At 47.2% G+C, this 16,296-nt stretch overlaps 1 protein-coding gene across 5 annotated transcripts in view; it reads right to left on the bottom strand.

The window, feature by feature from the left end:
* Window positions 1-1,474: 1,474 nt before the first annotated feature.
* The window catches only part of PEMT (phosphatidylethanolamine N-methyltransferase), a 91,673-nt gene continuing 76,851 nt past the window's right edge, over window positions 1,475-16,296 (bottom strand). For all 5 annotated transcript variants that reach the window (XM_073361843.2, XM_073361846.2, XM_073361844.2 and 2 more), the window contains 2 exons: window positions 7,155-7,229; window positions 1,475-5,410 (listed from right to left, as the gene is read on the bottom strand). In XM_073361843.2, coding sequence (XP_073217944.1) covers window positions 5,356-5,410; window positions 7,155-7,229 — 130 coding nt within the window. In that variant the 3' untranslated portion in view covers window positions 1,475-5,355. The remainder of the gene's footprint in view (window positions 5,411-7,154; window positions 7,230-16,296) is intronic.

Genomic DNA, 16,296 nt, shown 5'->3' with positions numbered 1-16,296 from the left:
TAGCCAGGATGGGCAGGGATGCAAAACCATGCTCTGAAGCGTCCTTAGCCTCTGCTTGCCCCCCCGCTCTTTGTTTTCATCTAAAGAAAACTCTGAATTATGATTGCTTAAGACTAAGCTCCAGTGGTTTCATCCAGAGCTTACCCCTGTTCTCCCCAGAGTCTCTCCACTGACTGCTGCAGGGGGCTGTGGAAGGGATTTTTCTGTATTGAGATGATGCCCTGAGGCCCAAATCAGGCTCAGGGGTCCCACTGTGTGGCATGCGGCACAAAAACACAAGCAAGGGCTGCTCCTGCCCCAGTGATTGTACCAGCTCAGGAGGAGATTGTGCAACCCTGTCTCCCAATGGTGAGCACTGACACGACTGGCCTCACTGACGTGACCAGGGCGATCAGGGTATTTCTACACAGCAACTAGACACCTGTGGCTGGCCCGTGGCAGCCGACTAGGGCACACGGGGTTTGGGCTGTGGGGCTGTTTCATTGCCCTGTAGACTTCCGGGCACCCTGGGAGATGGGAGGGTCCCAGAGCTTGGACGCTAGCTCGAGGCCCAAAATCTACACAGGAATAAAACCAGCCCCAAAGCCCGAGTCAGCTGGCCCAGGCCAGCCACAGATGTCTGAGTGCCGATCGGCAAGAATAAGGGTTACATGATCTAACCCAGTGATCCCCAACCTTTCTGTGGGAATAGCACATTCCTATTCCCAACAGACTGTGGCGGGCGCCAAACGCCCCGTCGCCGAAATGCCGCCGAGAAGCGGCAGCGGAAAGAAGCCTCGCTGCCAAGAAACGGCAACGCTTCTCAGCGGCGCTTTGGCTGGGGGTTCTCAGGTGGCCGCGCTCGGCGGTGGCATTTCGGTGGCGTGGTGTCCTGCGGGCACCGTGTTGGGGACCCCTGATCTAACCCTTAACAGGGACGAAGTGACAGGACAATACAGCACTGAACACTCTGGGGTCCTGGTTCATGACTAAGGCTCCCAGGCACAATGGCCTAGATCCTCAAAGGTATTTAGGCTCCTCGCTCCATTGGTTTCAATAGGTGGCTAAATAACCTTTGAGGATCTAGGCCCATGGTGATACAAATAAATAATAACCAGGCCCTATCTTTATTCTAGTTAGATGTTTACTTCTTAGTATTTTCAAATGAAAAGATTCTTTCCTAACTATCCATCCGCATACGTGGGATTGTTTATATCAATTACATGAAGCCACCACAAGCAGCTCTGACATAAACTGTCTGCAGAATATAATGTATCTTCTCCTCATTGGTTGCTATGGGTACAGGGCCACTTTAACATCTGACTGTAAACATTAGCTGTGAAGGGGATGTGGAAACTTTGCTAAAAATAAAAGATTATGCAAAAGTCTTTATAAAGAAGGTTGCTGACAAAGCAGAATCCACCCCCGACTTAATGGTTCTGAAACTCTGAAACAGAAAAGCAGTGTCTGCAGGACAGATTGGATGCAAACAACGTTTTGATTCAAAAACGGATTTAATTCTCTTTTGGTACCATCAGGGCAGTGACTTATAAAGGGAATGGAGCAAATCACAACCATGCAAAAGCTACAGCACGTTCCACTGGTTTACAGGGGTGAACTCAAGAGGAGGAAACAGGACCACCAGTAGGCGACACATTATCTGGCACAGTTTGGGGGTTTCATTTTATTTGCAGAAAAAACAGCATTTGTGCCATGGCAATTTCCCCCCTCCTTCCTGGCACCCGCGCAAAGGTTCCTGGAGGCTGGAGCAAGTTCAGAAAGGAAAAGCAAAGAGAGGTGAGGCGTTTCAGAGACTTGAAGTGAAATGTGCAGAGGAAATAGATCAGGTGAATGTTAGACTGTTTGGATGCGACTGAGAGAAGAAATCCAGGAGGAACCCAGGGTGGCAGCAGACTCACAATGACAGACAATACAGGGAGTAAGAGGATGACTGTAATTTACTAAGGATATTATCATGCTCAGTTATACCAAGTGTTGAAGTTCTTTCCAGCCAACGATCTCAGTGCTTTACAAACATTACTTAACACTCACAACAATGCTGGACAGTGGGTTTATTATTACTTCTACTGCACAAATGGGGGTGCGAAGGTATGGAGAGATTAAGTGACTTTCCTGAGATCATGGAGTAGGTCAATGGTATCCTAGGAACCCAGGAGCCCTAACTCCCAATCTCTAGTTTTAACCCCAATTCCCCTCAATAACAACGCAAGCTCCCCTTCGCGCTGCGTTCGATTCTCTCACTACAACTGACTCTTCACGTGGCTTTCTTCTCAAAGCGCCTCTAACCATCACAGGAGTCCATAAACATCATTCACTCAGGCTGGGAGCTTTAACCCTTCGCCATTCCCATTCAGAATGAATTCGAACCCTAGTATCTTTTGAATAACTAGACACCAGGGCTAAGATTTCAATCCCTGGTGTGCAGAGGGGATGGCTGAATGGCTCAGTGCTAATGAAAACAACAGGGAAGAAGAAAGATAACCTAAAAAACCCCCAGCGGGACAGAGATGAAAAGATCATTAGCATCGGCAGTGTGCAGTGGGAAAGGCAGTCAGGAATGCAGCCGCTCTGCAGAAAGGACTGGAGGAAAAGTGGAACATTCCTCTTGGGGCGCCATGCTTCGGCAACACTGTCTGAGGTCATTTGCTTCATCCAGGGTACAACATTTTGTAGCAGAGAAAGAGAATGTGTGTATGTGTGTGTTTGTGGGAGTGTGAGTGAGTGAGAGAGAGAGAGAGAGATGAGCGGGTCTGATGAGCTTTCACTCTGCACAGTGAACCCTGCCTGCCCTTTGATCAAGCACCAAACAAGTAGACACTGTCCCTACACTGCCATCAATCACTCCCTTCAATAAAGATGTAGCAAATCGATGAGTGGAACAAAAAGACAGGGCATGAGACAGCCAAAAGGCAGCTCAACAGAGACTACAATGAATCAGGGCTCTATTCTCTGCACGAACCCTTTTCCAGATTGACACAGTGCCCTTCCATGACACCTTCCAGCCCAACATCTCAAAACGCTTTCCGAACATTAATTTAAATTAAGCCTCACAAAAGCCCTGTGAGGGAAGGGTCAGCGTTACCGATGGGAGGCACAGGCCACGATTGGTCGGGGGGCTGAGCACCTGCAGCTCCCCTAGATTGCAACTGGAGTTACCAGGGCTCAACAGTTCTAACTGAGCCCTAAGGCCCAGATCTTCAAAGGTATTTAGATGCCTAACTTCCACTGAGCAAGTGGCAGAGTTCAGGCACTCAGGAGCCCCGATTGCCAGCCTCTTGCACTACTCCCCCGCCAACACTGCCATCTTCCCTTTCCGGAGGTGCCTGCATTATTTCCCCCTGGTGAAATACGCTCATGGCAGGGTGCTCTCTCTCACCCTTCTCCCCTGGGATGTGTCACATGATCCCAGTGCTTTGCAGACCCCTCCCCTTCCTCCTCCGTTGTTGGGTGAGTTCGTTCAAACACAGCAGAGCGCCACCTTCTGTGGGACACCAGCTGATCCGCGAGGGTGGAACTTCTGCCCAACTGACTGGCGAAGTCATGATGTGTTTCACGCTCCTTCACAATAGAGGCTATTTGCAAAGTCACCACAGGATTTAGAGAAACCGGGATGCCTGCCAAATTCAGAGGTGTCGACTTTTCAAGCAATGCAATTACAGCTCATGCCTAGATTAAATGCACCGTATTAAAAGTGCACAGTGTCAGCTGAATACTTCGGACATCAATACTGTACAGCCTTTTGAAAGTCACTCTACTTAACAGTCTCATTCCAGGGACATCTGCATGAAAGATCAGCTGGAACAGGCGACTGCTGTCCTAAGAAACTATTTACAAATGTCCCCTCAAGGCCCTGTTTACTATTTCATGGGCCCTTTAGTTAGAAAATACAGCTGGCTTGTGTTTTGCTGGTCTCTAAAATCTGGTTTTGCTTCCTCCCAAGATGCGGGGGAGAAAGGTTGAAAGCTGCTGCATGATAGTCCTCCGAGATAATCTCCTTCTTCTTGGCTACTTTCTTTGTGTATCTGCTGCAGATTTTGTGAGCCAGGACAAAAGGAGGAGACATAAGGGGCAGACTAAGCTACACTGTGGGTCCCCATGAGTGCTTTTAGCTCTCTTATTCTGGCTGTTTCTCTGATTGTTACAACTGTCATGGTACAATTAATTGGAAGGACGGGGTTTGTTTGGCTAATTAGCAAGATACATTTCAAAGGGAAAATGGACAAATCACACACCCAGAGGACCAGCAAACCAAGCTGGGTGTGGAGCAACCCGAGAAACTTGTCTCACAAAAGAGAGAAAAATAAAAAAGACTGTTACATCACCACCATCTGAGCACCCCTCAGATCCACACCAAGATCCTGGGATTCTCCGACTTCCGGTGTTTGCAAGTCAAAAAGGGACAATTCTTTGGAGACCCGTTTTTCGCATGGCTCCCTTTGGCTGCGATGAGGCATGCTTTGTGGGACCAGTGGGAGGTCTAATCTGATACGCATTGATGCTAGAGAGTAGGCTGGAAGCTTAAGTGAACTTTGGCCAAGACTAGCAAAAATGACTAGTGATTTTGAGTGCCCAACTTGAGGCACGTTGAGGGGGCCGGATGGCCACTCAGCACTTCCTGACCATCAGGCCCTTTAAGATGCCTCACTCTGGGCATCCAAAAATGGTGGCCTCCAAAATCACTAGTCACTTTTGAAAATCTCGAGCAAATTTTGGTGAATTTAAGACTAGCAAAAGGTTCAATGGCAGTAACTGCACATGCAGACCAGTCAGGTACTTGCACAAGCCTTTTGGAACAGGCCGTTACACATGCAAGTCTAAAAAACAGGCCGCTTGGGCTAAATTTTTATAACACAAGCATGTGCAAATGTGTGTCTGGAATGACCTGATCTCCACTTGCAAAGGAGCAGTCAGGCATGGCTTTACCTGTTACGTTTGAAGCCTGGCCTCATGCAGTAGCTGGGTTTTTCTTGCGGATTTATAGAGGTTAAACGTTTAACTTCAAGGTTCCCCGCCGGTTTTGCCTTTCTTTCATGTTCAAGCCTATAATCAAAACACTTTAGCCTTGGCTGCTTTGGAAACAACTAGGAAGTGGGAACAAAACTCATTGTGAAGAAACCCTCCTAGCTGGATTTTGTGGGGGTTTGAAGTTGAAAATCTCTTGAGAACTAGAGAGAGGGATTAGAAAGAGTCAGCGAATGCAAAGCTTGGGGAAGGGCATAATTAGACAGCAGGCTGAGTTCTCTTTTCCCGTCAAATTATCTCGCACAGGTGAATGGCCCAGCAGACCGACTCCCCTCATTGAAATCTCCCAGCTCCTGTTCTCTCCTCAGTTCTCTGCAAACACACCTGCTGCTGCTATTTGTTCTTTGCCGCCTTCCGTTTCTGCTGATAGATTTCTTCTGTGAAGGGTCTGTTGGGGGTGGGGAAAGGTAGAAAAAAATTAAAGACAACTGTGTGCCATTAAACTGATACCAGGATCTCTGCTCCTGTCCCCTCCTAACACCTAGAGATCAGGGAGATTCTGCTTAGGAGCAAGAAACAATACAGCAGTCCCAGTAATTCCCATACCTAGCGGCTGGAAGGCAGCACAGTGTGCGGCTCTCTCTAATGCACTGGCTTTGTAGGTATATGTACTACTAACCCTTAGTGGCCAGGCCTACAGAGAGAGTATGGGACCTGCTACTAGCATCAGCTAACCAAGTTCTCCTTTAGCCTTTGTTTTAGGAGCAAGGTTCCAGCCCCTTCTCCCCATGTGTGATTGTGTGATTCATCTAGTGATGGTGACTGTTGCCTGCAGCATGCAAGTCTGTGACAAAACAAGGCCCAGGGTGTGAATGTAGCTTTATGCCCCCGGCACCCTCCGCCGGTGCTTTGCAAAGGTGCCCCTCGCTGCCTCAGGGGAGGCTGCCAGCTCCCTCTGCAGCAGGCTCAATAATGTCCCGCTACAGCTACCGCTGATGTGTGCAAAGGGGGAATGGACAATGACAGCTAGAGACAAGACTTGGAGGTCTTCAAAATCCATCCAGCTTTAATGACAGCTCCTAGGACCACCCACCCTGGGAAATACCCAGAATCCCTGACTGTGGGGAGGCAAGAGGCTCACCCCGTAGGGAGACAAATGAGACTGCTTCGAAGTGCAGAGCCTGGGCTAAGTTCTCAGGGGCACTGCATTGCACTGCAGGCATATTCCTGCCCTAAAGCCTGCTGTCCAGTCCCAGAAGGATCACCCCATGGGAATGGTGATCCTCTGGTGGCACAGAGTGGGCACAAGGGCTCCTGCACAACCCTCTCCTGACTGCTAGTGTAGCTTGGGAAGCGGGGTGTGGCCAAAATACGATCATGGGCTATGCAAACCCTGGGCTTTTCAGCCTCTTTGGAACACTAGCTGCTGACATAAATGAGAGCAGTCCTCAAGGCTGCTCTAACCTGGTGCAGGCGGACTGGCTCTGCCCAGAGCCGCAGCAGGATGAGGGCCGCACAGAGGTGAGCTCTAAGCCTCCTTTGTGTGCACGTGCTCTGGCTCAAGCTGTGGGCAGTATGGCCAAAGGAGGATCCAGCCCTTTAAATCTATCCTTGCTCCCCTTTAAGACAAACATGAAAGTAAAGAAAAATGAACAATCAAGTGAGAAACAAAACTTTAGGGCACTAAGCCCCTCACTTTTCAGGCTCTCTTTTATTCCTCAGAAGCAAACGCCCAACCTCCCACTTTCATCCTTTGCAGATCACCTTTAAGGGCATTTGAAATACGTGTCACTTCTAAAGTACAATTGATGCCTCTGGTGGATATTCCAGGCAGCCACATTCAGCATGGGCCTGGAGAGTGCAGTGCAAAAGATCAGAAGAACCCATAAAAGGAATTACAGAATGTAAACTAGTGTTTGCAGTGCACTGTCAGGATACCCATTCTACGCCTGTGGACTTCTTTATTGTCGTTGCCATGTAAATTCAAGACAGAGACGGCCATTAAAAATACCTAGTCTCCTTTTTCCTTAGGCGCCGTCTTAAAACCTAAATCTGTCCATTACCAAGGGGACTGGGAAAAAAATAAACAAACATTCTTTTTCTCCATGATGGGCTAACTGGAATAACTGCTCCACTGGGACTCTGGCTTTGTCTCCAATTATTTTATTGTGTGCTCTTGAAAAGCTACTCACCCCTCATACAGCATTGCAATCATATAAGAAACCGCCACTACAGCTGTCAGTAAAAGGCCAGCTGGGCTCGCATGCCTGTTTTCAAAAGAGAGAAGCGAAAGATCAGGTAAGTCACTGGCCTTACGTAACATGGGTTAGTAAGTAAGTTAGTAACATGGGGACGATGTACTCCATGAGAGCATGCCCGTCTTAAATAAACAAAGGGCAAGCGTTATTGTTTTGTATTGAATGCAAACTTCGACAGATTTCCGAGTAGCAGCCATGTTAGTCTGTATCTGCAAAAAGAACAGGAGTTCTTGTGGCACCTCAGAGACTAACCAATTTATTAGAGCATAAGCTTTCGCGGGCTACAGGCCACTTCATTGGATGCATCGGATGTCACTTGGCAAAGGTTATTTCCTGACCAGCTTCTTTCAGGTAAGCTAACTATGTTTGTGCTGACAATGCTGCTACTTGGAAGATAACTCCTGAGATTATAAGGCCATGTAAGAGCTGAAAACTCTGTTACATAAGACTGTGGCATGGAGCCCCGGCACCATAAAGGAAATGTCTGATGCACACAGACCCAGGAGGGAAGAAGCTCCTGGGAGATGAAATACCGCTAGTGTGTACAATGACGGCCAGACCAACCTAAGGACATTTGCTCCCAAGGATGGGGACTTCTGCTTTGATGGGATTGAAATACCTAACTGAAATGGTTAGAACACAGGCTGATGGCACAGGTGTAACACAGGACACCCAGGGCCTTTCTAAACACTCTATTGTGTGGCTCTATTCAAGCAGTTACAATAAACGGTCATGAATTAGGAAGGTCCCATTCAGTCACTTAGAGTGGGATTTTCCAAAGCACCTATGTGACTTAGGTGCACAAGTCCCACTGAAAGGAACAAAGGCATTTGTGTTCCTAAACCACTTTGGCACATTTGAAATTCCCATCCCTAATCTCTCTGTGCCTCAGCCTTGCCCATTTAGATTGTAAGCTCTTCAGGGCAGGGACCGTCTCTCCATTATGTGTCCATACAACACCAGCACAAAGGGGTTCTGATCTGAGTCTAGATGCTACAGCAAAACACTTAAATAATAATAAAAGCAGAACCTCGATTTTACGAACACCAGTCTTACAAATGACCAGTTGTCTGGGCCATTTTTCCTGAAAAAGAAAAAAGAAATCAGAACAAGTCAAAATCCTTTCACGTCCTGATGCCTTATTGGAAATCGCTTTGCAGTGGTATGAAGGACAAGAAGAAACTGATGCTATGCACTGTACATACTGTAATTCCATGGTGCAGTAATTCAAAAAACCCTCTCCACTGGGACTCAGATTGTCTTTAAGTATTTTATCCTCTGCTCTTGAAAAGCTGTTCACCACTCGTACAGCATTGCAATCACGCTACAGCTGGCAGCTGTAATTTTGAGATGTTACATGTTACAACCTTTTTGATTTGATGAGCGCCTCACTCCCCAGTGAGTCAAATAAGGGTTCTACGGTCATATCTTGTCTGAGTGGGGCGGGGGGGGGAGGAGGGGGAGAGAGTGTTTAAAGATGCTGTAGTTCTGAGGAATTTCAATCAGCCAGCTTGCCACAAAACCCCTGATGAAAGAAAGCCCAAGGAGGTTAGATTCTAGCTGCTCCTATCTGCCCTAACAAAATGGATGATCATATTCTGCTGGGTTCCAACATTACTGTTTGGGATTCATCTCTTCTTTCATTACAATTGGTGCATCATGAAACTTCACGTCTCCTGGCAACTAGCAATCTTATTAGGATAACTGACAGAGGTGATCACAGGCCAGGGAGTTGTAAACAGGCTATTTCAAAATCCATTTAAGTGGAGACAGATCAGTCAACCAACTTTGTTCCATTGTTCCTTCAAGTTAAAGTAGGCTTCACAAGGGGACCAGCTGGCTTTGATAGATCCCCCTACTGCCACTTACATCTTTCTTATGCCCATCAAAATGGATCATGTAGGTACTGTACAGCCAGATGAACCTCACCTCCAAATCCGCCCACCCAAGAGTTTCAACCTATTGAAAACTAATGAACCAAACAAGCAAAAATCCTATTGGTCCCCCATCAAATAAAGGCTGATGTGTATTACAGAAGAGACAGCAGTGAATCATGGGAGTCTTTCTAGCAGCTAAATCACATGTGTATGAGGGCAGAGTAGAGATTAGAGGCACACTGCCACCACCCATATAAATTGCACGACTATTCTTAAAGGATGTGAGACCTGATCTGGATAGATTGTGAGCTCTTTGGGGTTGGGAGCTTAGCTTCTAACTTGTCTGTAAAGCTCTTAGCTGTTTTTGGTACTACCGTAATGACGACATAAGGTTTCGCATGCAATATTCTGCAGTTCCATCAGGGACCGGAAAGCTGTGACTAACTGCTGGGAAAGTCCAGTGGTGGGCATGAAAAAGGCCAGATCATCAGCTGGTGTACATCAGCAAAGCATCAGTGACCACTCTGGTGCTTTATAGCCCCTGGGGATCTGCCCCAAAGCTCAACCTGAGTCTTCCAAAAACGCTTCCCAAAGTAAATGGCTCATCCGTCTGGTTCTCCTCCAACACCGCTTGAATTTAAACACGGGTGTTCGGAACTTTTTGTTTACTCTCAGTTTACCAGTGGGGAGCCTGTTCTTCTAGACAGCTCAGCTCCTGCCGGCATGCTGTGGATTCTACCATTCAAGGGTGTTGTGAGCTTTGGTTTCTTGTAGTGAGGTACATTTAGTGAACGGGGACCAAGAAATGATTGTGTTTGTGTTTAAATCCATTTAGAAATGTTTTAGTTAAAAGGTGAACATGGCCAATTTCCCCCTTCCGGCTCGAGCTGAGCTTTGTCCTTCAGAAATGGGTCACCATGCAGAGATAAATGAATGAATGACGTTCATAGCAGCACCTGATAGTATCCAGTTATTGTAATATTAGATTGTAGAGATGCACATGCAATTCAAACAAGCAAAGCTGGGTACAGCAGATACCCAGCCCATGAAAGGAGGTGCGGGATTTTTTTTTTAAAATATTGGGATCACAGACAGTGAGGCAAGAGAGTTGGAACTGAAGTATTCCATTCACCTCCTGATCCAAAAAAGATTTCACTGCATGTAGTGAACGGCAGCAGTCCAATCTGTGACTGTTTACTTGAACCCAGGACTTAAATGAGACAACGGATGAAAGGCCAGGCCCTTTGAATCAATGGGAGTTTTGCTGCTGACTTCCAGGGTGGGCAGGATTTCACCCTATAGGTATGTCTACACTACAATCAAGGCGTGACTGCAGCATGTGTAGATATATCCAAGCTAACCGTGAGCGATCAAGCTTGAATAACCATCGATGGGAAGCCTTGGCAACACAGGTGCTACAATGGGCTAGCCACTCAAGTCCAAACCCAGGGCCCTGCGGGGGCTTGTACAACCCGTGCTGCCATGTTTTCACTGCTACTGTCATTTGAGTGAGCTAGGCTGAAACTAGCTTGGGGCTGCCTACATGTGCTGTGGTCATAGGCGCCGACTCCATGGGTGCTCGGGGGCTGGAGCACCCATGGGGAAAAATTGGTGGGTGTTCCCCGCTCCCCAGCGCCTCCACCTTCTCCACAAGGGCACCGCTTTTCCCCTCCCAGCAAGTGCTGGGCGGGAGGGGGCAGGAGGGGGAACGCGGCCTGCTCAGGAGAGGAGGCGGGGCCGGGGATTTGGGGAGGAGGTCCAGTAGGGGCAGGGAGGGGAGTTGGGGCGGGGACTTTGGGGGAAAGGGTTGGCATGGGGGCGGGGGAAGCTGGCACCTATAGCTGCGGTCACAGGTCTGCCAGCAGTGTCGACACGCCCTCAGCGTGGTAACACCGTAGGCTAGCTAAGGTGTTCAAAATAGGGTGGCTAACGTTAGGCTCCCAAGTCCACATTTAGGCACCTAAATCAGTTACAAGTGGCAGCTGCTGGGTGCGTGGCCCTATTAACGATCAAGCCACAGATTTAGGTGCTGAAATAGGGATTTAGGGGGCTAACTTCTGGCCCCCCACTTTTGAAAAATCACAGCCTCGGTGTCAATCAGTTTGGGAGTAAGACAGCTGCTGCGTCCATCAAAACTATTCTTCATGGTTGTCAGAGCGAGGTCCCGTCTCTTCTCCGTCGGGAAAGACGCCACACTCGACTGCGTGTGCGAGACGCTATTTTTGTTTCTGAGAACACGACAGACGTCAGGGAGAAGAAGAATCAAAAGCAAGGCGGGGAAGAGCCACCGCTTCTCCATCTCACGTTAGAGACTGTCCAATGGCTGCCCGTGGCAGTCTATAAAACCAGAGTTATGAATAGTCAAACAGCCTCTGCACCCCACTTGCTGTTCAGGGCTGAAGAGATAAGGCACAACAAGTGTAATTTACTCATCTCCAGCCTTGAATATATTTTCCTCCTTGTTGACTGTGCAGACAAGTGGCAATTGCTCCCTTCTTGTTAATTAAAGAAGAAGAAAAAAAGGGTCACGAAAGCAATTTGCCTGGCAAGCGTTCGTGCATAGAATCTGCAGAAAGACTATTCTCAGAGAGACTGACAGGGACGGTGGGCAAACCAGGATCGCACAGGGACTGTGGTACAAGACACAGCGGTAGCCAGGCAAGATGTCAGCGTGACAGCTGCCTTCTTGGCTAACAAACCAGGGATTGAACCGGGAACTTCCAGAGTTAAAAGCACGAGCTGCTGCAGCTTGAGTTTAAGAGGCCAGGCTTCACAGACTTGTATCCTCTGCGGATCGGGCACAACAGGGGGCCGGTAACACACACTCACCAATGGGCGAGGTGTGCACGCTTTCCTTGTCACGCCTAGAAACACGCCTGCCTTTCCAGAAAGGCCTGTCTTATGGAGGAGGTCAGACGTAGGCTACGTCTACACTACTGAGTCCTGCTGGGTCACTCAGGGGCATGAAGAGCTGTGAGCTCTGACCGATATCACTGTGCTGGTAGAAGTCCCATGGGCAGATGTAGTTATAATAGCAAACTTTGCCGGTGTAGCTTGTTTCGTTTGGAGGGGGTGGGGGCGGGACTGCCAGGATACCTGCATCCACCCTAGGAGTGCTTTGCCAGGCTAGTATGATGGTACTCCTCTACTGGTCAAGTGTCCTAGTATAGACAGGGCGCCCACGATCACAACGGTTCCTTCTGGCCTTAAAAATCTATGAAAAGCACGAGTCTCGGGGCTCAAGTCTCAGCCCCAGCAAAGCCACGAGTTCATTTATTGAACTATGACTGAGAAACATGCTGTACACCACCCCAAACACAGTACGGTATGAAGAGGGGAAGGAGAGCTTTTGGCATCTGAGAAGAGGGAGGTGGCTCCAGCCCCAGGGGCCATCTTGTAAGGCCCGGAGAAGAGATGAGATGAAGACAGCAGTTAGAGAGGTGATTGGGGAGAGTGAGGTTAGGAGGAAAGTTGGGGAGTGAAGTGCAGAAATCAGACACACATCCAAAATACGGGGCTTCCCAAGACCTCGCTAACCGTCTATCTGGGCATTCATACCATGCCCATCACCATGGCATCTGACCGCCTGCCTGGGAACACAGCTGCAGACTCAGCAGTCAGACAGATTCAGGACTTAATTTACAATGGTGGCCCGAAGTTCTAGTGGCGGGAAGGGTAGTTCTCCAGCAGGTTGGACAGACACCCCAATGCTGCATCCAGATTGGTCAGCTGAAGCCACAGGAGGCTCTGGGCTTGTCTACAGGAACATTTAGGTGGTGGTAAGCTGGGGCATGAATTTAACCTGCTCTAGCTGACGCACATTAAGAGTTTGTTAATGTGCTTTGATCTAGTCCTGTTTCAAAGAAAACTAAATCAAAGCACATTAACAAACTCTTAACGCACTTTAGCAGGGTTCACGTGGATAGTTAGTGAGCAGCAGGCTAGTGTGGGGTAGATTCACACCCCATCTTGCCGCAACCTACTTGTTCCTGTAGACAAGCTCTCTGTCTCTAGCCCCATGCCCAGAATCACCTCGTCTCTAATAATGCCCTGGGGGAATGAAGAGGATCTTGCAATTCTGACTGCAAACCCTGCTAATGCACTGGGCTGTAACCAGGTCTAGCCCATTCTTGATTGCTAGAGCTACAGATTGATTTCCACAGATCAAGAGCTTTATATCATACTATAATATCATTACACTATCATACTTATATCATTACAATCCCCCCTCCTCATTAGGATTATGTGGCAGCTTCCCCACCGCTCAACCCCATATTAACACATGCTTGTTCAGGTCTCCTTATTGATTCATATCAGAGAGAACAAATTTACATGATCATTTGTTGACAGTGAGAGCTCTAATTGTATCATTTGGCCGCAGTTCCAGCACTGATTTACAAGGCTTGTTACCATGTGTTAAAACATTTCCCTTTAAAGGATACACAAAACATTCCCTAAATAATTAACACTTCATTTAGGTGGCTGCTTGACTCAGGCATGGAAAAGCTACAATGTGGAAGTTACACATTTCCTACTGAAAGCTTAACAGATTTATGTGGTAACAGAAGGGTGAGAACCTATAAATATAGGTAGTATGTTTTGGCTTTAGCATGACCATGGCTTCTGTAATGTAGGGATTGTCACTTGAGTCCCTACGCTGGACTGTACCAACCTAATGTACTTAGAGTAGCAGCCGTGTTAGTCTGTATTCGCAAAAAGAAAAGGAGGACTTGTGGCATCTTAGAGACTAACACATTTATTTGAGCATAAGCTTTCGTGAGCTACAGCTTGTGAGCTGTGTAGCTCACGAAAGCTCATGCTCAAATAAATGTGTTAGTCTCTAAGGTGCCACAAGTCCTCCTTTTCTTTTTGCTAATGTACTTAGGATACTTTTCGAGCCACTGATTATCAGCAGTAACAAGACTTGTTGGTTTGAGCAACTTTAGAAAGAAAGTTAATTGACAATACTAAAAAAAAAAAAAAAAAAAAATCAAATCAAGTCAGTCAGCCTCACCTCAGTCCCTGGAAAAATCATGGAGCAGGTCTTCAAGGAATCAATTCTGAAGCACTTAGAGGAGAGGAAAGTGATCAGGAACAGTCAGCATGGATTCACCAAGGGCAAGTCATGCCTAACTAATCTAATTGCCTTCTATGATGAGATAACTGGCTCTGTGGATGGGGGGAAAGCAGTGGACGTGTTGTTCCTTGACTTTAGCAAAGCTTTTGACATGGTCTCCCACAGTATTCTTGTGAGCAAGTTAAAGAAGTATGGGCTGGATGGACTATAAGGTGGATAGAAAGTTGGCTAGATTGTCAGGCTCAGCGGGTAGTGATCAATGGCTCCATGTCTAGTTGGCAGCCGGTATCAAGTAGAGTGCCCCAAGGGTTGGTCCTTGGGCCGGTTTTGTTCAATATCTGCATAAATGATCTGGAGGATGGCGTGGTTTGCACCCTCAGCAAGTTTGCAGATGACACTAGGAGGAGAGGTAGATACGCTGGAGGGTAGGGATAGGATACAGAGGGACCTAGACAAATTGGTCTCAAGTTGCAGTGGGGGAGGTTTAGGTTGGATATTAGGAAAAACTTTTTCACTAGGAGGATGGTGAAACACTGGAATGCGTTACCTAGGGAGGTGGTGGAATCTCCTTCCTCAGAAGTTTTTAAGGTCAGGCTTGACAAAGCCCTGGCTGGGATGATTTAGTTGGGGACTGGTCCTGCTTTGAGCAGGGGGTTGGACTAGATGACCTCCTGAGGTCCCTTCCAACCCTGATATTCTATGATTCTAAGCAGACTCTGCTAATCAGTCTATTGTACAGCTGGACAAAACTTTTCAGATTAAACTTCTTTCTCCCCAGAAAAATGCAGAGTCAGGTCAAGTGAAAGATTTTGCAAATTTGTGTCAAATTGTTTCAATACCAAAAAAAAAACAAACAAACTAACAAACCAAACAAGCAAAAATCCTCCAAAAATCTAAATGACTTTTCATTCCGACTTTCGGAAACCAAACGTTTCAATTTTTCACCTTTTTGTTTCAAATTTTCCTTTCTTTTCAGAAAAAAAAGAAACTTCATTTTCGGTTGGACAAAACGATTTGTTTGACACACAATTCTTTTCCCCCTCAGTTTGCAGGGAAAAAACGATCTTTTTTTGTTTGGAGTACAACGCCCCCCCCACCCCACAGACGGAACAAGTGCACTGTGCATTCTATGCACCCCAAAGAAAGGCTACAAAGACACCGACTGCCCTTCTTATGGGGAAGTGGCTGGCTGCCAACAGTTTTTTTTAAATGATTTTGCACACAGGGAAGAGCAACTGCTGCCTGGCCTCAAATTTCATGGCAATCTCACTGAGTCCCACTGACTCCTCCAGGCGTCTGAGTCAACGTTCTTGTGAAAACAGAGTATTTCAGCCCTACTCCCGTCATGTGTACTTCAGGACGCAGATAAAATCAGGCTCTACCTCTTGCATTGCAGGCTCTGCCAAAGCAGCATTAGACAAGACAGACCAACTAATCTTGTCTGGGTCCTTCCGCACATGCTGCCAGTGTCCATTATAGAAGGCACTGGTGAGACCTCACCTGGAATACTGTGTGCAGTTCTGGTCTCCCATGTTTAAGAAGGATGAATTCAAACTGGAACAGGTACAGAGAAGGGCTACTAGGATGATCCGAGGAATGGAAAACCTGTCCTATGAAAGGAGACTCAAGGAGCTTGGCTTGTTTAGCCTAACTAAAAGAAGGTTGAGGGGAGATAGGATTGCTCTCTATAAATATATCAGAGAGATAAATACCGGAGAGGGAGAGGAATTATTTAAGCTCAGTACCAATGTGGACACAAGAACAAATGGATATAAACTGATCATTGGGAAGCTTAGACTTCAAATTAGACAAAGGTTTCTAACCATCAGAGGAGTGAAGTTCTGAAACAGCCTTCCAAGGGAAGCAGTGGGGCAAAAGACCTATCTGGCTTAAAGATTAGACTCAATAAGTTTATGGAGGAGATAGTATGATGGGATAACATGATTTTCGCAATTAATTGATCTTTAAATATTCAAGGTAAATAGGCCCAATGGCCTGTGATGGGATGTTGGATGGGGTGGGATCTGAGTTACTACAGAAAATTCTTTCCTGGGTATCTGGCTGGTGAATCTTGCCCATATGCTCAGGGTTTAGCTGATCGCCATATTTGGGGTTGGGAAGG

The sequence above is a fragment of the Lepidochelys kempii genome, chromosome 10 (assembly GCF_965140285.1).
Source record: "Lepidochelys kempii isolate rLepKem1 chromosome 10, rLepKem1.hap1, whole genome shotgun sequence".
Classification (NCBI taxonomy): Eukaryota; Metazoa; Chordata; order Testudines; family Cheloniidae; genus Lepidochelys; species Lepidochelys kempii.
The sequence above is the reverse complement of the archived record's forward strand: the minus strand, read 5'-3'. Positions and strand labels throughout refer to the sequence as shown.